At 47.8% G+C, this 15438-nt stretch overlaps 1 protein-coding gene across 9 annotated transcripts in view; it reads left to right on the forward strand.

The window, feature by feature from the left end:
• Positions 1-15438, forward strand: part of PTPRT (protein tyrosine phosphatase receptor type T) — a 900646-nt gene that overhangs the window by 654970 nt on the left and 230238 nt on the right. For all 9 annotated transcript variants that reach the window (XM_029070022.2, XM_029070024.2, XM_029070020.2 and 6 more), the window contains exon 10: positions 14775-14976. In XM_029070022.2, coding sequence (XP_028925855.1) covers positions 14775-14976 — 202 coding nt within the window. The remainder of the gene's footprint in view (positions 1-14774; positions 14977-15438) is intronic.

Raw genomic sequence — 15438 nt, forward strand, 5'->3', positions numbered from 1 at the left:
GGCCCTGAGAATGCCTGGAGAGGGCTTCGTCTCAAAAATTCTCCAGGTGACACAGATCTCTACCCTATCCTCTCTGCCGGCAGGGAATAGGTCTGTTATTGTATCGTACTCTCCCAAGTGCTCAGTACAGTGCTTTGCATGCAGAAAGTGCTCAACAAATATGACCGAAGGATGAACGCGCTGACCCTCTGGGGAAACGGGTTTCCAGCCCACGTGGCCTTTCAGCACTGAGGGTGACTGGTTTTTTGGGGAACGATGGGAGGACCTTCGGGTGCTGAGGAGGTTGTTTGCAGTCCGGGACAGGGCGTATCCACTGATCAGTGGTGTCGACTGAGCACTTACTGGGTGCGCAGCATTGTTCCAAGCACTCCAGGAAGAAGCCCTGAAGTGACCGTATTTGACCGGATAGCACTCCAGCCTCCACGTGGGGGTTTCGCGGTCAGTGAAGCCGTTAAGCTGTGTTTACCAATGCAAGCAAATCAGAAGCGAAAAAGGAGAGGGAAATGTCCCTGTAATTTTCGGGCAGCCCAGCAGAAGCAGCGCGTTGGGCAATGGCTTGGCGAACCGAATCATTTGGGCCAGTGTGGATCAGCCAAGCAGAAAACTCACTGCGCTCTCTGGGTTATCCATCTTAGGTGGCCTACAGAGTCGGACTCATCAGATGATTTCCCTGTCTTCTGCTTTAAGCTGCCCCCGTAGACCAGCCCAGCCCAGCCCTTTTATTTGTATGAAAAGGTTGATCACTGACCCCAGGAGATAGGTACAGACAGCTGAAAAATGACCCCTCCTCTCAATTTTCCTGCTGGGTTGCATCTTGGGGTAGACAATTGCTTCTGACTTTGGACTACATCACTATACCCTCTTGAAATAATAATAATTTGGTATTTGTTAAGCGCTTACTATATGCAGAGCGCTGTTCTAAGCGCTGGGGTAGAGACAAGGGAATCAGGTTGTCCCCCGTGGGGCTCACAGTCTTAATCCCCATTTTACAGATGAAGTAACTGAGGCACAGAGAAGTTAAGTGACTCGCCCAAAGTCACACAGCTGGCGAGTGGCAGAGCCGGGATTCGAACCCATGATCTCGGACTCCAAAGCCCGTGCTCTTTCCACTGATCCACGCTGAAATGGGTCTCCCATTTCAGGAGTGGCATAATGGTATTCATTCACTCATTCATTCAGTCTTTTCTTGAGAACTTACTTGGTGCAGAACACTGTACTAAGCACTTGGGAGAGTACCATACAACAGTAAACAGTCACATTCCCTGCCCACAGTGGGTTTACAGTCTAGAGGGGTGGAGACAGACAGCAATACAAATAAATAAAATCACAGACGTGTACATAAGCGCTGCGGGGCAGGGAGGGTGGAAGAGCAAATGGAACAAGTCCGGGGGATGCAGAAAGGAGGGGGAGATGAGGGAAAATGGAGCTTCGTCTGGGAGGGCCTCCTGGAGGAATTGGGCTTTCAGTAAGGCTTTGAAGCAGGGGAGAGAAATTATCTGTCGGATTAGAGGAGGGAGGACGTTCCAGGCCAGAAGCCGGATATGGACGAGGGGATGGCAGGGAGACGGGCGAGATCAAGGCACAGTGAGAAGGTTAGCCCTAGAAGAGCCGAGTGTGCAGCCTGGCTGTAAAAGGAGAAAAATGAGGCGAGGTCGGAGGGGGCAAGGCGGTAGAGTGCTTTGAAACCAATAGTGAGGAGTTTTTGTTTGATGCCGAGGTGGATGAGCAGCGCCTGGAGTTTTTGTGAGGAGCGGCGTGACGTGTCCTGAGTGTTTTTTGTATGTAAATCCCAATGGGTCCCTGGTGTGCAGCCTTGGCTTTCCTGTCTGCTCAGCCTTAGTCTGGAGGGTGTGTTACTTCAGAATGAAATGGAAATTCAGGCAACCGCTTGATACAGTGCTCTGCACACAGAAAACGCTCAATAAATATGATTTATGGATTGATCAATCAGTCCCTCAGTCATGCTCACTAAGCACTTGGGAGAGAAAGCTATGAGAGGATTGATAGATAGTGTTGGTATTTGTTAAGCGCTCACTATGTGCAGAGCACCGTTCTAAGCGCTGGGGCAGATACAGGGTAATCGGTTTGTCCCACGTGAGGCTCACAGATAATCCCCATTTTACAGATGAGGTAACCGAGGCACCGAGAAGTCAAGTGACCTGCCCACAGTCACACAGCTGACAAGTGGCAGAGCCGGGTGTGTTCCGTGACGTGTTCCCGGCCCACAAGCAGCTTATAGTCCAGAGAGGTTTCTCCGGGCGGAAAAGTCGCTCCCACTGAGGCCTGAGAGATCTAGAACTCACTGGGAAATTGCTCAATCCTCTGCTTCCTTATGTTTTCTGCAGATCTGGTTACCCAGGTGAGAGTTTCTTTTGGGGACACTGGCCGGCTAACGCCCTGATCCTCTACCGGCTCTTGATCCTCTCTGGTCTGATTTAATGTTGAGGCTTGGGCATTTGCGGCCTAGAAGAGAAACGACTCCTGCACATTTTTAAGTTTGGGGGCGTTCTGCGTGGCTGTCAGATTGCTGGCATAATAATCGAACTGTTGCTGAGCTAGATGAGATGCAGAATTCAGAGTTGAAAATGTAACACTTAGAGGAAGAAACGAGTACAAAAGTTAGAGCTCTGGCTTGATGATTTGTAATCATTCCTTACAGCGAGTTCCAGCTGGCATTGACATTACTCAGTATCTTCACATTGATTTGATTTACTTTCTCCTTTACTTTAATCTTCTCCAAAGCATGTCATCTGTAGATCGACGGGACTCCGAGCGTGGCAGATGGAAAGGCAGGCCCTGGGCTCGAATCTGTCAGAGTGATGGGCAACCCTTCGATGTTTTTAAGAGTTAACTCCAAGTCTCTGAAAAGAGACTGCCAATGGATCTCATTCAGAGGAAGTTGGTTGAACCCGAGCGTGGGAGTAAGAAACTTCTCTGCCTCCTCTTGCCAGTTTGTGTCTACACCTGTTTACTCCGAGGTCCGGATTCCTTATTTATCAGATATTTTGCTTCCTCCAGTAAAATGATTGAGGCTTGCGGATTTAGGCAAAGCCTCTTCACCCTCTGTCAGAGAAGAGGCTAGAAGCCGCCCGCTGTAGTGGGAAGAACGTTTGCCTGGACTCAGAGGACCTGAGTTCTAACCCCAGGTCTGCCGATTGTCTGCTCTGTGACCTTGGGCAAGGCACTTAAATTCTCTGTTCCTCAGTCCTCTCATCTTTAAAATAATAATGTCGGTATTCGTTAAGCGCTTACTATGTGCAGAGCACTGTTCCAAGCACTGGGGTAGACACAGGGGACTCAGGTTGTCCCACGTGGGGCTCACAGTCTTCATCCCCATTTTACGGATGAGGGAACTGAGGCACCGAGAAGTTAAGTGACTCGCCCACAGTGACACGGCTGACAAGTGGCAGAGCCGGGATTCGAACTCATGACCTCCGACTCCAAAGCCCCGTGCTCTTTTCCACCGAACCCCATGTGGAACGTATACTGTGTCCAACCTGATTAGTTTATGTCTCCCCCAGGACTTAATGCGGTGCCTGGCACTTAGTAAACACTTTAAAAGTGCTATAGAAAAGGGTGGAGAGGCAGGAGGAAACTGGCATAAGTGGATGAGGCAGAAGAGGCTGGAAGAAATGGAGGTGTAGGAATGACCGAACAGTACAGAAGGCACTTTTGACTTTCGTATTGCACTCTTTCCTGACAAGGGATTTTAGGCACGGGAAACAGGGAAGTGAAATGGGGACACGATGGAAGGAGCTCTGGGGCAAGGGAGCCTAGCCCCAAAGCTGAAGATTGCACCCTGTTGACATGGTCTCACAGGGTGGCCATCTTCCCTCCCTCATCTTAAAACAACAGTCGCCCGCCCCCGGCCTGATCTCACATCTACCCTCGGCACTGTGGGTGACTAGGGCATTTGCTTACCCCAGAACTCCCCCAGGTTCAATCCCTCTCCCCCTCGGCTCAGGCTCTGTAGCTCTTGGGGGTAAAGAGGAGGTAGTTAACGATAATAATGATGGTACTTGTTAAGGATTTACCATGTGCCGAGCACCATTTTATTAGTTTGGAGACAGTCCCTGTCCCACAGTGGGCCCACGGTCTTAACCCCAATTTTACAGATAAAGTAACTGAGGCCTAGAGAAGCAATTTGCCCATGGTCACGTACAGACATGTAGCGGCATTAGAACCCAGGTCCTCCGACTCCTAGACCCATGTTCTACCCACTAAGCCGCACTGCTGTTCTCAGCGGAGTTCACGGACGGAGGGACCCACAGGGTTAACTACTGGAAGCAGACAAGGCCTAGTAGAACGGGCACAGGCTTGGGAGCCAGAGAACGTGAGTTCTAATCCCGGATCCACCGCTCGTCCGCTGCATGACCCTGGTCAGGACAAATAAATTGGCTCGTGCCTTAGTTCACCCGTCTGTAAAATGGGAATTGAGACATGGAGCTCCACGCGGGACAGGGACCGTGTCCAACCTGATTACCTCGTCTCTACCCCAGAGTTTAGAACAGTGCTTGGCACACAGTGAGCACTTAACAAATACCGTTATATTACTCATTATCGCTAGAGTCTTTTGGGTTCAGCCCGGAAGATGAGAGCACTTTGATCCACTCCACTAGCTACAACCAGGAAGAAAGACAGGAAGGCTGGCGGAGAAAGAAATCAAACACCAAACCCAATGTTGTAGGACACCCTGTTACAAGTCCAGCAATCCCTCGCTCCACTGCATGGTGTTGAGGTCCCTGTGAAGAGATGGAAGTGGGATATTGGTCTGTCCAGACTATTCAGGCCTCAGAATTAGGACTGAGCCAGATACAGACTAGCCTTCCAAGAAGAAGGAGGAAATTGGCCCATGTTCTGGAAAAGTGAGTCTCATAACTGAGTCTCACAGAAGCTAGGAGTCTCTGGATAATTCAGGGAAACGTTTTGTTCTTGACCCTCGTGCTCATCTTTGTTACCCTTACAAGACAATGATAATAATAATAGTCATAATAATAGCATTTGTTAAGCTCTTACTATGTGTCAGGCACTGAACTAAGCACTGGGGTGGATACAAGAAAACCGGGTTGAGCACAGTCCCCGTCCCACTTGGGGCTCCCGGTCTCAATTCCCATTTTGCAGATGAGGGAACCGAGACCCAGAGAAGTGAAGTGGCTTGCCCAAGGTCACACAGCAGACAAGTGGAGAAGTCAGGATTAGAACTCATGAACTTCTTACTCCCAGACACGTGCTCTATCCACTATGCCATGTGGCACAGGCAGTTAAGCTTTTCCAGTTAGTTACCTTCGGGTTCATCTGCTCCTCTCAGATCTCCCAGTTTACCTTGTTTATCTTGCTTCTTGACAGTAAAGAAAAACTATTTCCATGTAAACCTGGCAGGCGTGTTAGTGTGATGCAGGATTGCCATTTTAAGAAACTGTGGTGTTTCTGAGCCGCATTCAATTATGCACAATCCTGGCTTTCAAAGTTTTCCAGAACCTCTCAACCGGAGGGTGGAAAGTAGCCTGGAAACACACTTCTCCGTCCAGGTTGCCCCTTCTCGACCGCAATCAGTGATATCTATTGTTTGATGTGTGCAGAGCACTGTACTGAGAGCTTGGGAGAGTACAACAGACTTGGTTGACCCAGCCCTTGCCCACAGGGAGTTTACAGACTAGAGGGGGAGACAGACACTGAAATAGATTAATAGTAATAATAATAATAATGTTGGTATTTGTTAAGCGCTTACTAAGTGCAGAGCACTGCTCTGAGTGCTGGGGTAGACACAGGGGCATCAGGTTGTCCCATGTGGGGCTCAGAGTCTTAATCCCCATTTTACAGATGAGGTAACTGAGGCACAGAGAAGTCAAGTGACTCGCCCACAGTCACCCAGCTGACAGGCGGCAGAGCCGGAATTCGAATCCATGACCTAATAATAATAATGTTGGTATTTGTTAAGCGCTTACTATGTGCAGAGCACTGTTCTAAGCGCTGGGGTAGACACAAGGGAATCAGGTTGTCCCCCGTGGGGCTCACAGTTTTCATCCCCATTTTACAGATGAGGGAACTGAGGCCCAGAGAAGTGAAGTGACTTGCCCACAGTCACACAGTTGACCGGTGGCGGAGCCGGGATTCGAACCCACGACCTCTGACTCCAAAGCCCGTGCTCTTTCCACTGAGCCACGCTGCTTCTCTACATTACAGATAGGGGAAGTGGCAGGGTGTAAGGATAAGTGCCATGGGGCTGAGAGTGGGGTGATTATCAAGTGCTTAGAAGCAAGCAGCAGGGAGAGCGAGCAGGAAAAATGTGGCCGTAGCCTTTATGTAAATATCAATCTGTAATTTATTTTACTATCTCTCCCCCCTGCTGACCTGTAAGCTTCTGGTAGCCATGGATCATTGTACCTACTCTCTTGTATTGCATTCTTCCAAGCGCTTAGCATAAAGCTCTGCACACAGCAAGAGCTCAATAAATAGCATTATTTGCTAAAGCGCTCACCATGCGCCAAGCCCTACGTGAAAGTGTACCTAGGTCCCACAGCATGTTTATGTACATGATAATTATTATGATGATCGTATCTGTTAAGAGCTTCCTATGGGCCAAGCACTGTTCTAAGCGCTGGGGTAGATACAAGGTAATCAGCTCACAGTCTTAATCCCCATTTTACAGATGAGGGAACTGAGGCCCAGAGAAGTGAAGCGACTTGCCCGAGGTCACACAGCAGACAAGCGGCAGAGCCGGGATTAGAACCCATGACCTCCGACTCCCAAGCCCGGGCTCTTTCCACTAAGCCACACAGTGCTTCTCTCATCTTGACGTTAGAAATGATCAATTATTTCTGTTAATGTCTGTCTCCCCCTCTAGACTGTAAGCTCGTTATGGGCAGGGGAATGTGTCTGCTCATTCTGTTGTGCTGTCCCAAGTGCTCTGTACAGTGTTCTGCACTTAGTGCTCAATAAATACCACTGATCGATATGGGCTTTGTTAGGAAGGCCCTCTTGGAGGAGAAGCTGGGATGTAGTAGGAGATCAGTGAGCTGAGGTTTCCCTTCGGGGGGGAAACCGAGGCATACGCCAGGGAAGCAACCTGTCGGTACAGCGAGAGATTTTTAGAAATCCAATTAGGAATCCTCACTCACCGAAAGGATTTTGTGCGGGCTGTGAGGAAGTGGGTGGCCTCTTCATTGCAACCTTCAGGAGCAGGATTTACGGACACCTGTGTAGAAGAGCCTCTCTCTAATCCTGCTCAGAGGCAGGGAACGGACTAGCTCCCTGAGCCCGTGGTGCAAGTCCACTTCGCCTTTGGGTCGACTCAGTGATGGTGTTGGGAGGGAATCCGGGAATCGTGATTTGGAGGCCTTTGTTCTAACCCCTGAAGTCAGATTCCTTCTTTGAAAAGAAATACAATCACCGTTTTTGCCGTTTTACTTCATATTCAAGGACACTCGGTGTCAGACGTACATAAATCCGATTATATTTGGGGGATGGAAAATAAAATTGACTTTTAATGCTTATTGGCGTGTCTATGGAATATTTTAAAATGGGACAGGAGTGTCCCCTTAGGTCCTCGGGGCGATGAGGTTGGCAAGATGGCTCTCGTTTGTGCAAGCGAGGCTGCGCGTCAGCTTTGCGATCCTTGGGAAAGGGCAGATTATCTGCCCTCCTCTGCAGGACTCTATTACCCTCCAGCCTCCCAGGACTGTCTCAAAGCAAGTAGAGAGGGGAGTGATTGAAATAGATCTTACGTACGTTTTCCTCAATTCTACCAAAGTGATATTCTTAGGCTCTTATCAATGGGGATTACTGGAATGCTAGTTGTCATTCATTTATTCAATTATTGAGGGTTTACTGTGTGCAGAACACTGTATTCAGCGCTTGGGAGAGTACAAAATAATACCAGGCAGGCATGTTCCTTACCCACAACGAGCTCACAGTCTAGAGTGAGTTCTCCTTTAAGCTACAAGCTTCTTGAGGGCAGGGATCTTTTTTTAGCACCTGTTGTATTGTACTCTCCCAAGTGCTTAGTCCAGTGCTCAGCACACATCAAGTCCTCGATAAATACCACCGATTGTTTGCGGTTTCCCTAAGAGCGTCCCCAAACTGGAGTTTTGTGGGCAAAGTGAAGCCCTTACAAGACTCCGCTCTCTTTTCCGTAGGTCGTTGATGAAGGCAAGTTTCACCGCGGTTCCCTTCACCCGATGCCTTTCTCTCCTTCAGCTGACCTCGCCTTCCTCAGAGAGCGCTAAAACGGTGTTGGCTGGCAGGTTTGTTAGGTGAAGGTGTCGATCCCACCATTTGGGGGAAATTAAAATTAAATTAATTAAATTTAAATCATTCTTATTCTGAAAATTAAATCGTTCTTCCGAAGAGGAAAGAAAAATCTGCAGATATCGTTATCTTGGGGAAGCGACCCATCATCTCAGAAGATTCAGAGTGAATCTAGGCCGGACCATTTAGGTAAGAGACCAGTGGGTCTCCCTAGGCCCAGTCACTTGCTTTCCCGCGCTATGAGATAAATTCCTCCTAGAGACCCTGTTGGCTCTTCCTACACTTTGGGAGGAAAAGGAATAAAACAGAGATGATAATGAATAAGAAACTTTTACAGCGCTCACTAGGTGCCAAACACTGTTCTAAGTGCTGGGGTAAAGACAGGTTATTCAGATGGTGCTTACAGTGTTATGCCCATTTTACAGATGAGGTGCCCAAGGAAGTGACGTGACTTGCCCGCGGTCACACAGCAGACATGTGGCAGAGCTGGGATTAGAACCCAGGACCTTCGGACTCCCAGACCGTTGCTCTATCCACTAAGCCATGCTGCTTCTCAAAGAGCAGGGAGTGAAGTGGGAAGGAAGTAGGGTCACTCACATGCCTTTTGAGGAAACTGTTGCAGAGAACAAAAAATAGAGGGGAACAGAGATAGAGAGAGAGAGAGAGAGAGAAAGAAGTGAAGTGAACATTCAAATACAGTGCACTGGCCCAGAAATCATTGTCCTGTTGCCAGTTAAACAGCAAATTGATTTTTAAATTGCACTGTGTACCTGGAAGACAATATTTGATTTAGTCCCACAGCATGAACAGATCTGTTCTTTAAGCTCTGAATGGGAAAACACACCGGAATTTGCTGAAGAACTCAAGCCTGAGGTCCGAAAATGTTTTTGTACGTCCCTTAGATGGAACATAACCGTTTGTCCCTAATTTCTGCAAAATCCATGATTGTGGTCTCTTTGGGTCAGAATCCTATTCAAATTCAGTTTAAATTTACATTTGCTTTACTTACCAATGACGCCTATTGTATTTTAAAGCGGAAAGTTTGTGAGATTAATAATAGGAAAATTAATAATGGTTCATAGGATGGTTTTCTCGTCAAGTTGGATGATGCTATTTGTCCGAAAATGGTTAGGGAACAGAGTAATAGTGATCGTCTCTCTTCTCCTTTTAGTCAGTCGATGGTATTTATTGATTTATTATGCAGGGCACCGGACTAAATGCTTGGGGAAGTACAATATAGTGGAGTTGCTGGACATGAACCCTGCACCCAGGGAGCTTACGCTTTGATAAAGAACACTGAGAAGAACAGTGCTGCTTTCTGCGGTTGCATCTGAGAAGAGTCCGTTTAGACTGTGACCCTGTTATTGGGCAGGGATCGTCTCTTTCTGGTGCCCAGTTGTACAATCCAAGCGCTTAGCACAATGCTCTGCATATAGTAAGCGCTCAATAAATACCACTGGACGAGTGAACGGTATTAGGCAGATATCAGCCGTGCCTTTAGTTTTATATCATTCTTTCCCAGGGCGGGAGTGTTGCTGATCTGTTAAATATCATTATGAGTTTTGGAAAGGTCCGGGGTGTGTTTGGGGGAAGGAGAGAGGAAGAAGTCTCTCTGACCTGTTCCCTCTTTGGCTTATGGCTTCCTGTCGGACAAGCGAATCTAGTCATCAGGCTGGGGCTGGAGGTGGGCTGGGGTGAAGAGGGAGGAGGGTGAAGGGCGACTGTGGGACGTAGGCATCACAGGGCTGGATCTGTAGTTTCTGGACGTATCTATGAATTAGAAGAGCTGAAGCATGGGGGAGAGGGCTTCTTGGGGTCTGTGTTCCAAGATGGCACGGAGGGCTGGCATACTTGCTCTGAAAAGCTTCCTGGGAAATCTCGAAGGTATCTAACCTCATGATCTGTGATCAAGCCAGCCCTTAGAATAGTGCTTTGGCAAGGAAACAGTGCTTAATAAATAGAGCTATAAAGGCGATTTGGGGGATTGAGATGGGAGGGCATGAGGAGCGGAGAGGATCCCCTTTTTTTCTTTTCTTTTTATGGTATTTGTTGAGTGCTTATTAGGTGCTAAGCACTGAACTAAGTAAGCACTGGGGTAGATGCGAGCCTATCAGGTTGGACACGGTCCCTGTCCCCCGTGGGACTCACAGATTTAATCTCCATTTTACAGATGAGAAAACTGAGCCCTAGAGAAGTGACAGTGACATGCCCAAGGTTACACAGCAGACAAGTGGCAGAGTTGGATTTAGAACCCAAGTCCGTCCGACTCCCAGGCGTGTGCTCTATCCATTAGTTCGCAGTGCTTCTTCACTTCTGGCATTTCTTCTCCCATCCTCTTCTTCCAGCTCCCACTCTTCAGGAAAACATCCAATCCCACTGAGATTTTGCTGGTGGGTCAGTCCAGCCCAGTGGGAAGCGCATTAGGGTGAGCTTTGTTGGAGTTCCACGCAGAGAACGTTTTAGGGTCGAAGGCCTTCTTCGAAGGGCTTCAAACCATAAAAACCACAGAGGGAGGGAGGGACCAAAGGTGGGTGGAGGGCTCATTCAATTATAATATCCCTCTAGATCAAATATAAAGCTCCGCAAAGGTACCAGCATCCAATCCCATCAATCCTTGCACCAACCCTCTGTTTCAATGGTGAGCCATTCCCATTTTATTTTCAAATTCTATTTAAACAACGAATCAATGCTGCATATTTTCGGGACACTCATTTTTCAATCGGGATTATTCATTTTCATTTAACTAGAGTCCTGCTTTAAAAATTTGCTCTTGGATTTGCCAGGATCCACAGAGTGGCCAGCCCTGAAAAGAAACGGAAGTTTCAGAATGGCCTTAGAGCTGAAAACCTGACTTTAGAGAGCCAATTTCCGGCAGGTCACCAAATCTAAAAATCAGCTGTTTTAAAATGAAAACACTGACATCCCTTAAAGTGGCACAGTTCTCGAGGGCTCTGTGCCTAACTTCTCATTGTTCGCGACCATTGGGTACCTGAAGGAATTCATTGTTTTATGGGGGTTTTTTTTTCCCCAGTCATCAGAACAAGCCTCAGGTTCCAGCATTCTGGGTAGTGACCTGCCATGTCTCCATACAGCGAGGCTTGCCAGAGGCCCTTAATGGGGTTTGTCTGTCAGAAAGCCAGTAGGAAATGGTTTTGCATTTTGAGCTTTCAGGGTAGCTATTGAAATCAGATTCTCTTTGTTCTTTGTAAAACAAAGGTCTTTCTAAATTCGTGTTGCCACTGTCTTTTGGTTCACGATGCGACAGAATTCCCTTGCCCCTCTTTTTCATGCCTGCCTTCCTCTCTTCCGTGCCCCACCGCCCGCCCCCACCCTCACGAAACCAGTGACTTAAAATTTTCAAAGACCGTCTCTGGCAAAGCCGGGAATTAGATTTCGAGAAGCCCTTCATAAAAAATTGAAGACCCGCTATATTAACATACATTGATTTATTCATAGTGTTTCATTACAAATAAGTGAGGATCCTGTAATATCAGGAAAGGTTAGGGGAGCGGGAGAGCATGGTATATTATATTGACAGCTCAGTTGAAATTGAGCCGCCTTTGGATTGAATTTGGAACACAGGGAAGGAATTGGCTGGTAAATAAGTCATGAGTTTTACCTCCAAGTGTCTGTATATCAAGAGTTGCCAAAGGTATACGTAATCACAGTCAGGCGGGATTTCAAAGGTGTGCTTTGGGTTGTATTTCTCTAAAGGTGTGTTAATACTGGCAATATATGTACTCATGAATCTCTCTCTGTGGCCAAACGCACCGCTGGCTCTCTGAGGTGGAAATCGGGGACCGTTCCCATTCACTCACTACAGAAAACCGGGCCGGAAGGAGGAGGAATTCAGGAGCGGTCGTCAAACTACAGCGGAGACCGAACAAACGTCATAGATTTTCCTCGTTAAATGGGCCTCTAACGATTTCGTGGGGCAGTAACTATCCTAGTAGGTGCTCCTTGTTCCTCGATCTTTGCAGCGTCATGGCTCAGTGGATAGAGCACCGGCCTGGGAGTCAGAAGGTCATGGGCTCTAATCCCAGCTCTGCCACTTGTGTGACCTTGGGCAAGTCATTTTACTTCTCTGTGCCGAAGTTACCTCATCTATCAAATGGGGATTAAGACTGCGAGCCCTACGTGGGACAGGAACCCGATTTGCTTGTACTCACCCCAGCACTTAGAACAGTGCGTGGCACTTAGTAAGTGCTTAACAAATACCATAATTATTAATGACCACGTGTTTTGCCCCAGACAAAGCTGTGCTGTTGAGATTGCATCAAATCCTAACTTCAAAGCATCTTCCTGAGGAAAACTACAGCGGAGTTGGTCATATTTGCTTCTATTCATTCAGTCGAATTTATTGAGTCCTTACTGTGCGCAAAACACTTTATTAAGCTCTTGGGAGAGTACAGTATAACAGTAAACAGACACAGTCCCTGCCCAGAATATGTTCACAGTCTGGAGGGGGAGACATATTAATATAAATAAATGAATGACAGATACATACCTAAGTGGCATGAGACTGGGAGGGGGGGAATGAATGAAGGGAGCAAGCCGGGGCGACGCGGAAGGGAGTGGGATTGATTAAGCAGCCTTTCGGGAACCCCATTTCACACTCACCAGGACAAGTGATGGTTTGGGTTGATCCATGGCAAAAGACTGCTGACTTGATGTAAACTCTGCCGCCCCTCCTGCCTCTCTCCCTCCCTCCATCTTGGGAAGGGCTGGGACGGGGCAGTGGGTGAAGAGAAGAGAAGGATCAAGTGGCAAAATGAATTACATAATGGATTGTTCAAAGAAAATGTGAAATTTTGGAAGTCACACTCTCTGAATCACATGATCTGTGGCCTTCGGTCTCGCGGTGAATTTTTAAAGAGATTCCCGATGGCTTCCGCCGGTCATTGGTATCAAAAGCTAAAAATGGAGGAGCTTTGTGAGGTCAGGGGGAGACATACACCGTTATGTGAAGAGGGGCTAACTAATTCCATTCAATGAACTCGGGCATTTCAGTCAGTGCTATTTATGCGAAGCTGATGAATCGTGGTATCTATGTTGGTGGAAGACAGCGTTACTGAGGAAAATGAAAATTCACTGACATTGTACTCTTCAAGTCTCATTTTATCCCTTGCTCACACCCTTCCTGCTGCCTGCAGCTCCCTCCCTCTTGATCTCTCCCAGGCCTGACTCTCCCTCTTCCAAGGACTTCCGAAATTATTCTCCTTCAGGAGGGCTTCCCTGATTGATTGGTCCTCTCCACTGCTTTTATTTCCCCAAATCTCACCACAGCACTTGACCCCAACTATAAACTTCCCTTCTCACTACCACTTGCAGCTCGTCTGTACAAACCCTATAGCATCATTTTTACATATCCACTGTCCTTCTTTCTCCTAGTTCTAAATTCTTTTCGTGTCGGTCTCCCCAGCTAGCCCCTCTAGGGCAGGGACTGCTTTTATCAATCTATTATCCTCTCCTCTCGTTGACCTCCCTGCCCTCTACCTCTCCCCTCTCCAGTCCACGCACACTCTCCTGACGAAAAACCATTCATTCCATATTTCCCCGCTCCTCAAGAACCTCCTGTGGTTGCCCAACCACCTGTGTATCAAGCAGAAGCTCCTTACCGATCAATTTTAAGGCATTCAATCAGCTCTCTCCCTCCTACCTAGCCTCACTGAGCTCCTACTCTGCTGTTCTAGCACCGCCCTACTGTTTGTTGCTTAATCTCGAATATCCAGTCCACCACCCCCTTACCTACATTCTCCCTCAGGTCTAGACTTCCCTCCCCCTTCATATCTTATAGTCTACCGCTCTCCCTACCTTTGAAACCCTCCTAAAATTGCATCTCCCACAAGAGGCCTTCACAAGCCTAGCCCTTCATTTCCTGTATCCGTCCTCCCTTCTGCCTCGACTGCGCAGTTGGTTGGTAACCCCTTAAGTACTCTGATGTTCACCCTAGGCCCACGGTGCTTGTGTAAATGTCCTGTTTCTCTATTTCCCCAATCCCTAATGTATTTTAATGTCTGTTTCCCCTATAGACTGTAAGCTCCTTGTGAGCAGGGTTTTAGGTCTACCAGCTCCGTTGTCTTGTGCTTTCCCAAGTTCTCAGTACAGTGATCTACGCACAGTAAGGATTCAATGAATACCATCAATTAATTGATTGATCCTGAGCATTTAGAAAAGTGGGAAGTGCTCCAAAATACTCTTGATTGATTTTTAACCATTGGCTTCAGTCACTTCCTAACCACACCTTTGTTAGAATTACCAGTGAACCAAAATGGCCGGATTTTTTTTTTCCCTTTTGCCTGCTCTCCCATCCTCCGACCTTATGGAGGTGACGCTGAAAATGGTGAAGTGGAACAAAGCAGGCAGGAAGGGAAGGTGAGAAAAGACCTGGTTCTGGATAACTCACAGACCGGATAACTGAGATTTAACTGCCAAGCAAGAGCTGCCCAAGGTTAAGGCAGTGCCGCCTTGTTTCTTGAAGAGAATTAAAGGGAAATCTCCTGACTCTTGGTGTCCCTATTTTGCAGATCACCTACAAGGCCGTTGGGTCATTAGATCCCAGTGCCGATCTCTCCAGTCAGAGAGGAAAGGTCTTCAAACTGAGGAACGAAACTCACCACCTCTTTGTGGGCCTGTATCCCGGAACCACCTACTCCTTCACCATCAAAGCCAGCACCGTCAAGGGGTTCGGACCCCCCATCACGACTCGGATCGCTACCAAAATTTCAGGTATGTCACTTAGAAAGGAGATTGACCGGATGGCTTCGGGGAGTTGGCTCCTTGCCCTAACTGGGTGCAAATTCAGCTACGGTGGGTCCTATTCTTTCCTAACTAAAGGGTCCCAAGGCGGGTGGATGGGGGCCCCTTTCTACTGGTTGACCGGGGTCTCTCTCTGGCCAAGTGCTTATTCATGCTGGAGGGGAGAGTGGATTTTTGCCCCTGGGAAGCAGAACCCTTAAACTGTAGGACGAGGTCTCTGCCTTGCATGTAAATTAGGGGGAGAGACGGGGCACGTGTGCTGTCTGAACTTCCCTTTGTCCCTTAAAGGTCACACTTAGCCATGCCCACCAAAGGGGTTCAGAGAGAAGAAGAAGGGCTAAGGTCCCTGTGCCCAGAATGTGTATTTTTCCAATGCGTGTGCTTTTTTAATGGTATTTGTTATGTGCTAGACATTGTATTAAGTAATAATAA

This window comes from Ornithorhynchus anatinus, chromosome 8 (genome assembly GCF_004115215.2).
Source record: "Ornithorhynchus anatinus isolate Pmale09 chromosome 8, mOrnAna1.pri.v4, whole genome shotgun sequence".
Taxonomy (NCBI): domain Eukaryota; kingdom Metazoa; phylum Chordata; class Mammalia; order Monotremata; family Ornithorhynchidae; genus Ornithorhynchus; species Ornithorhynchus anatinus.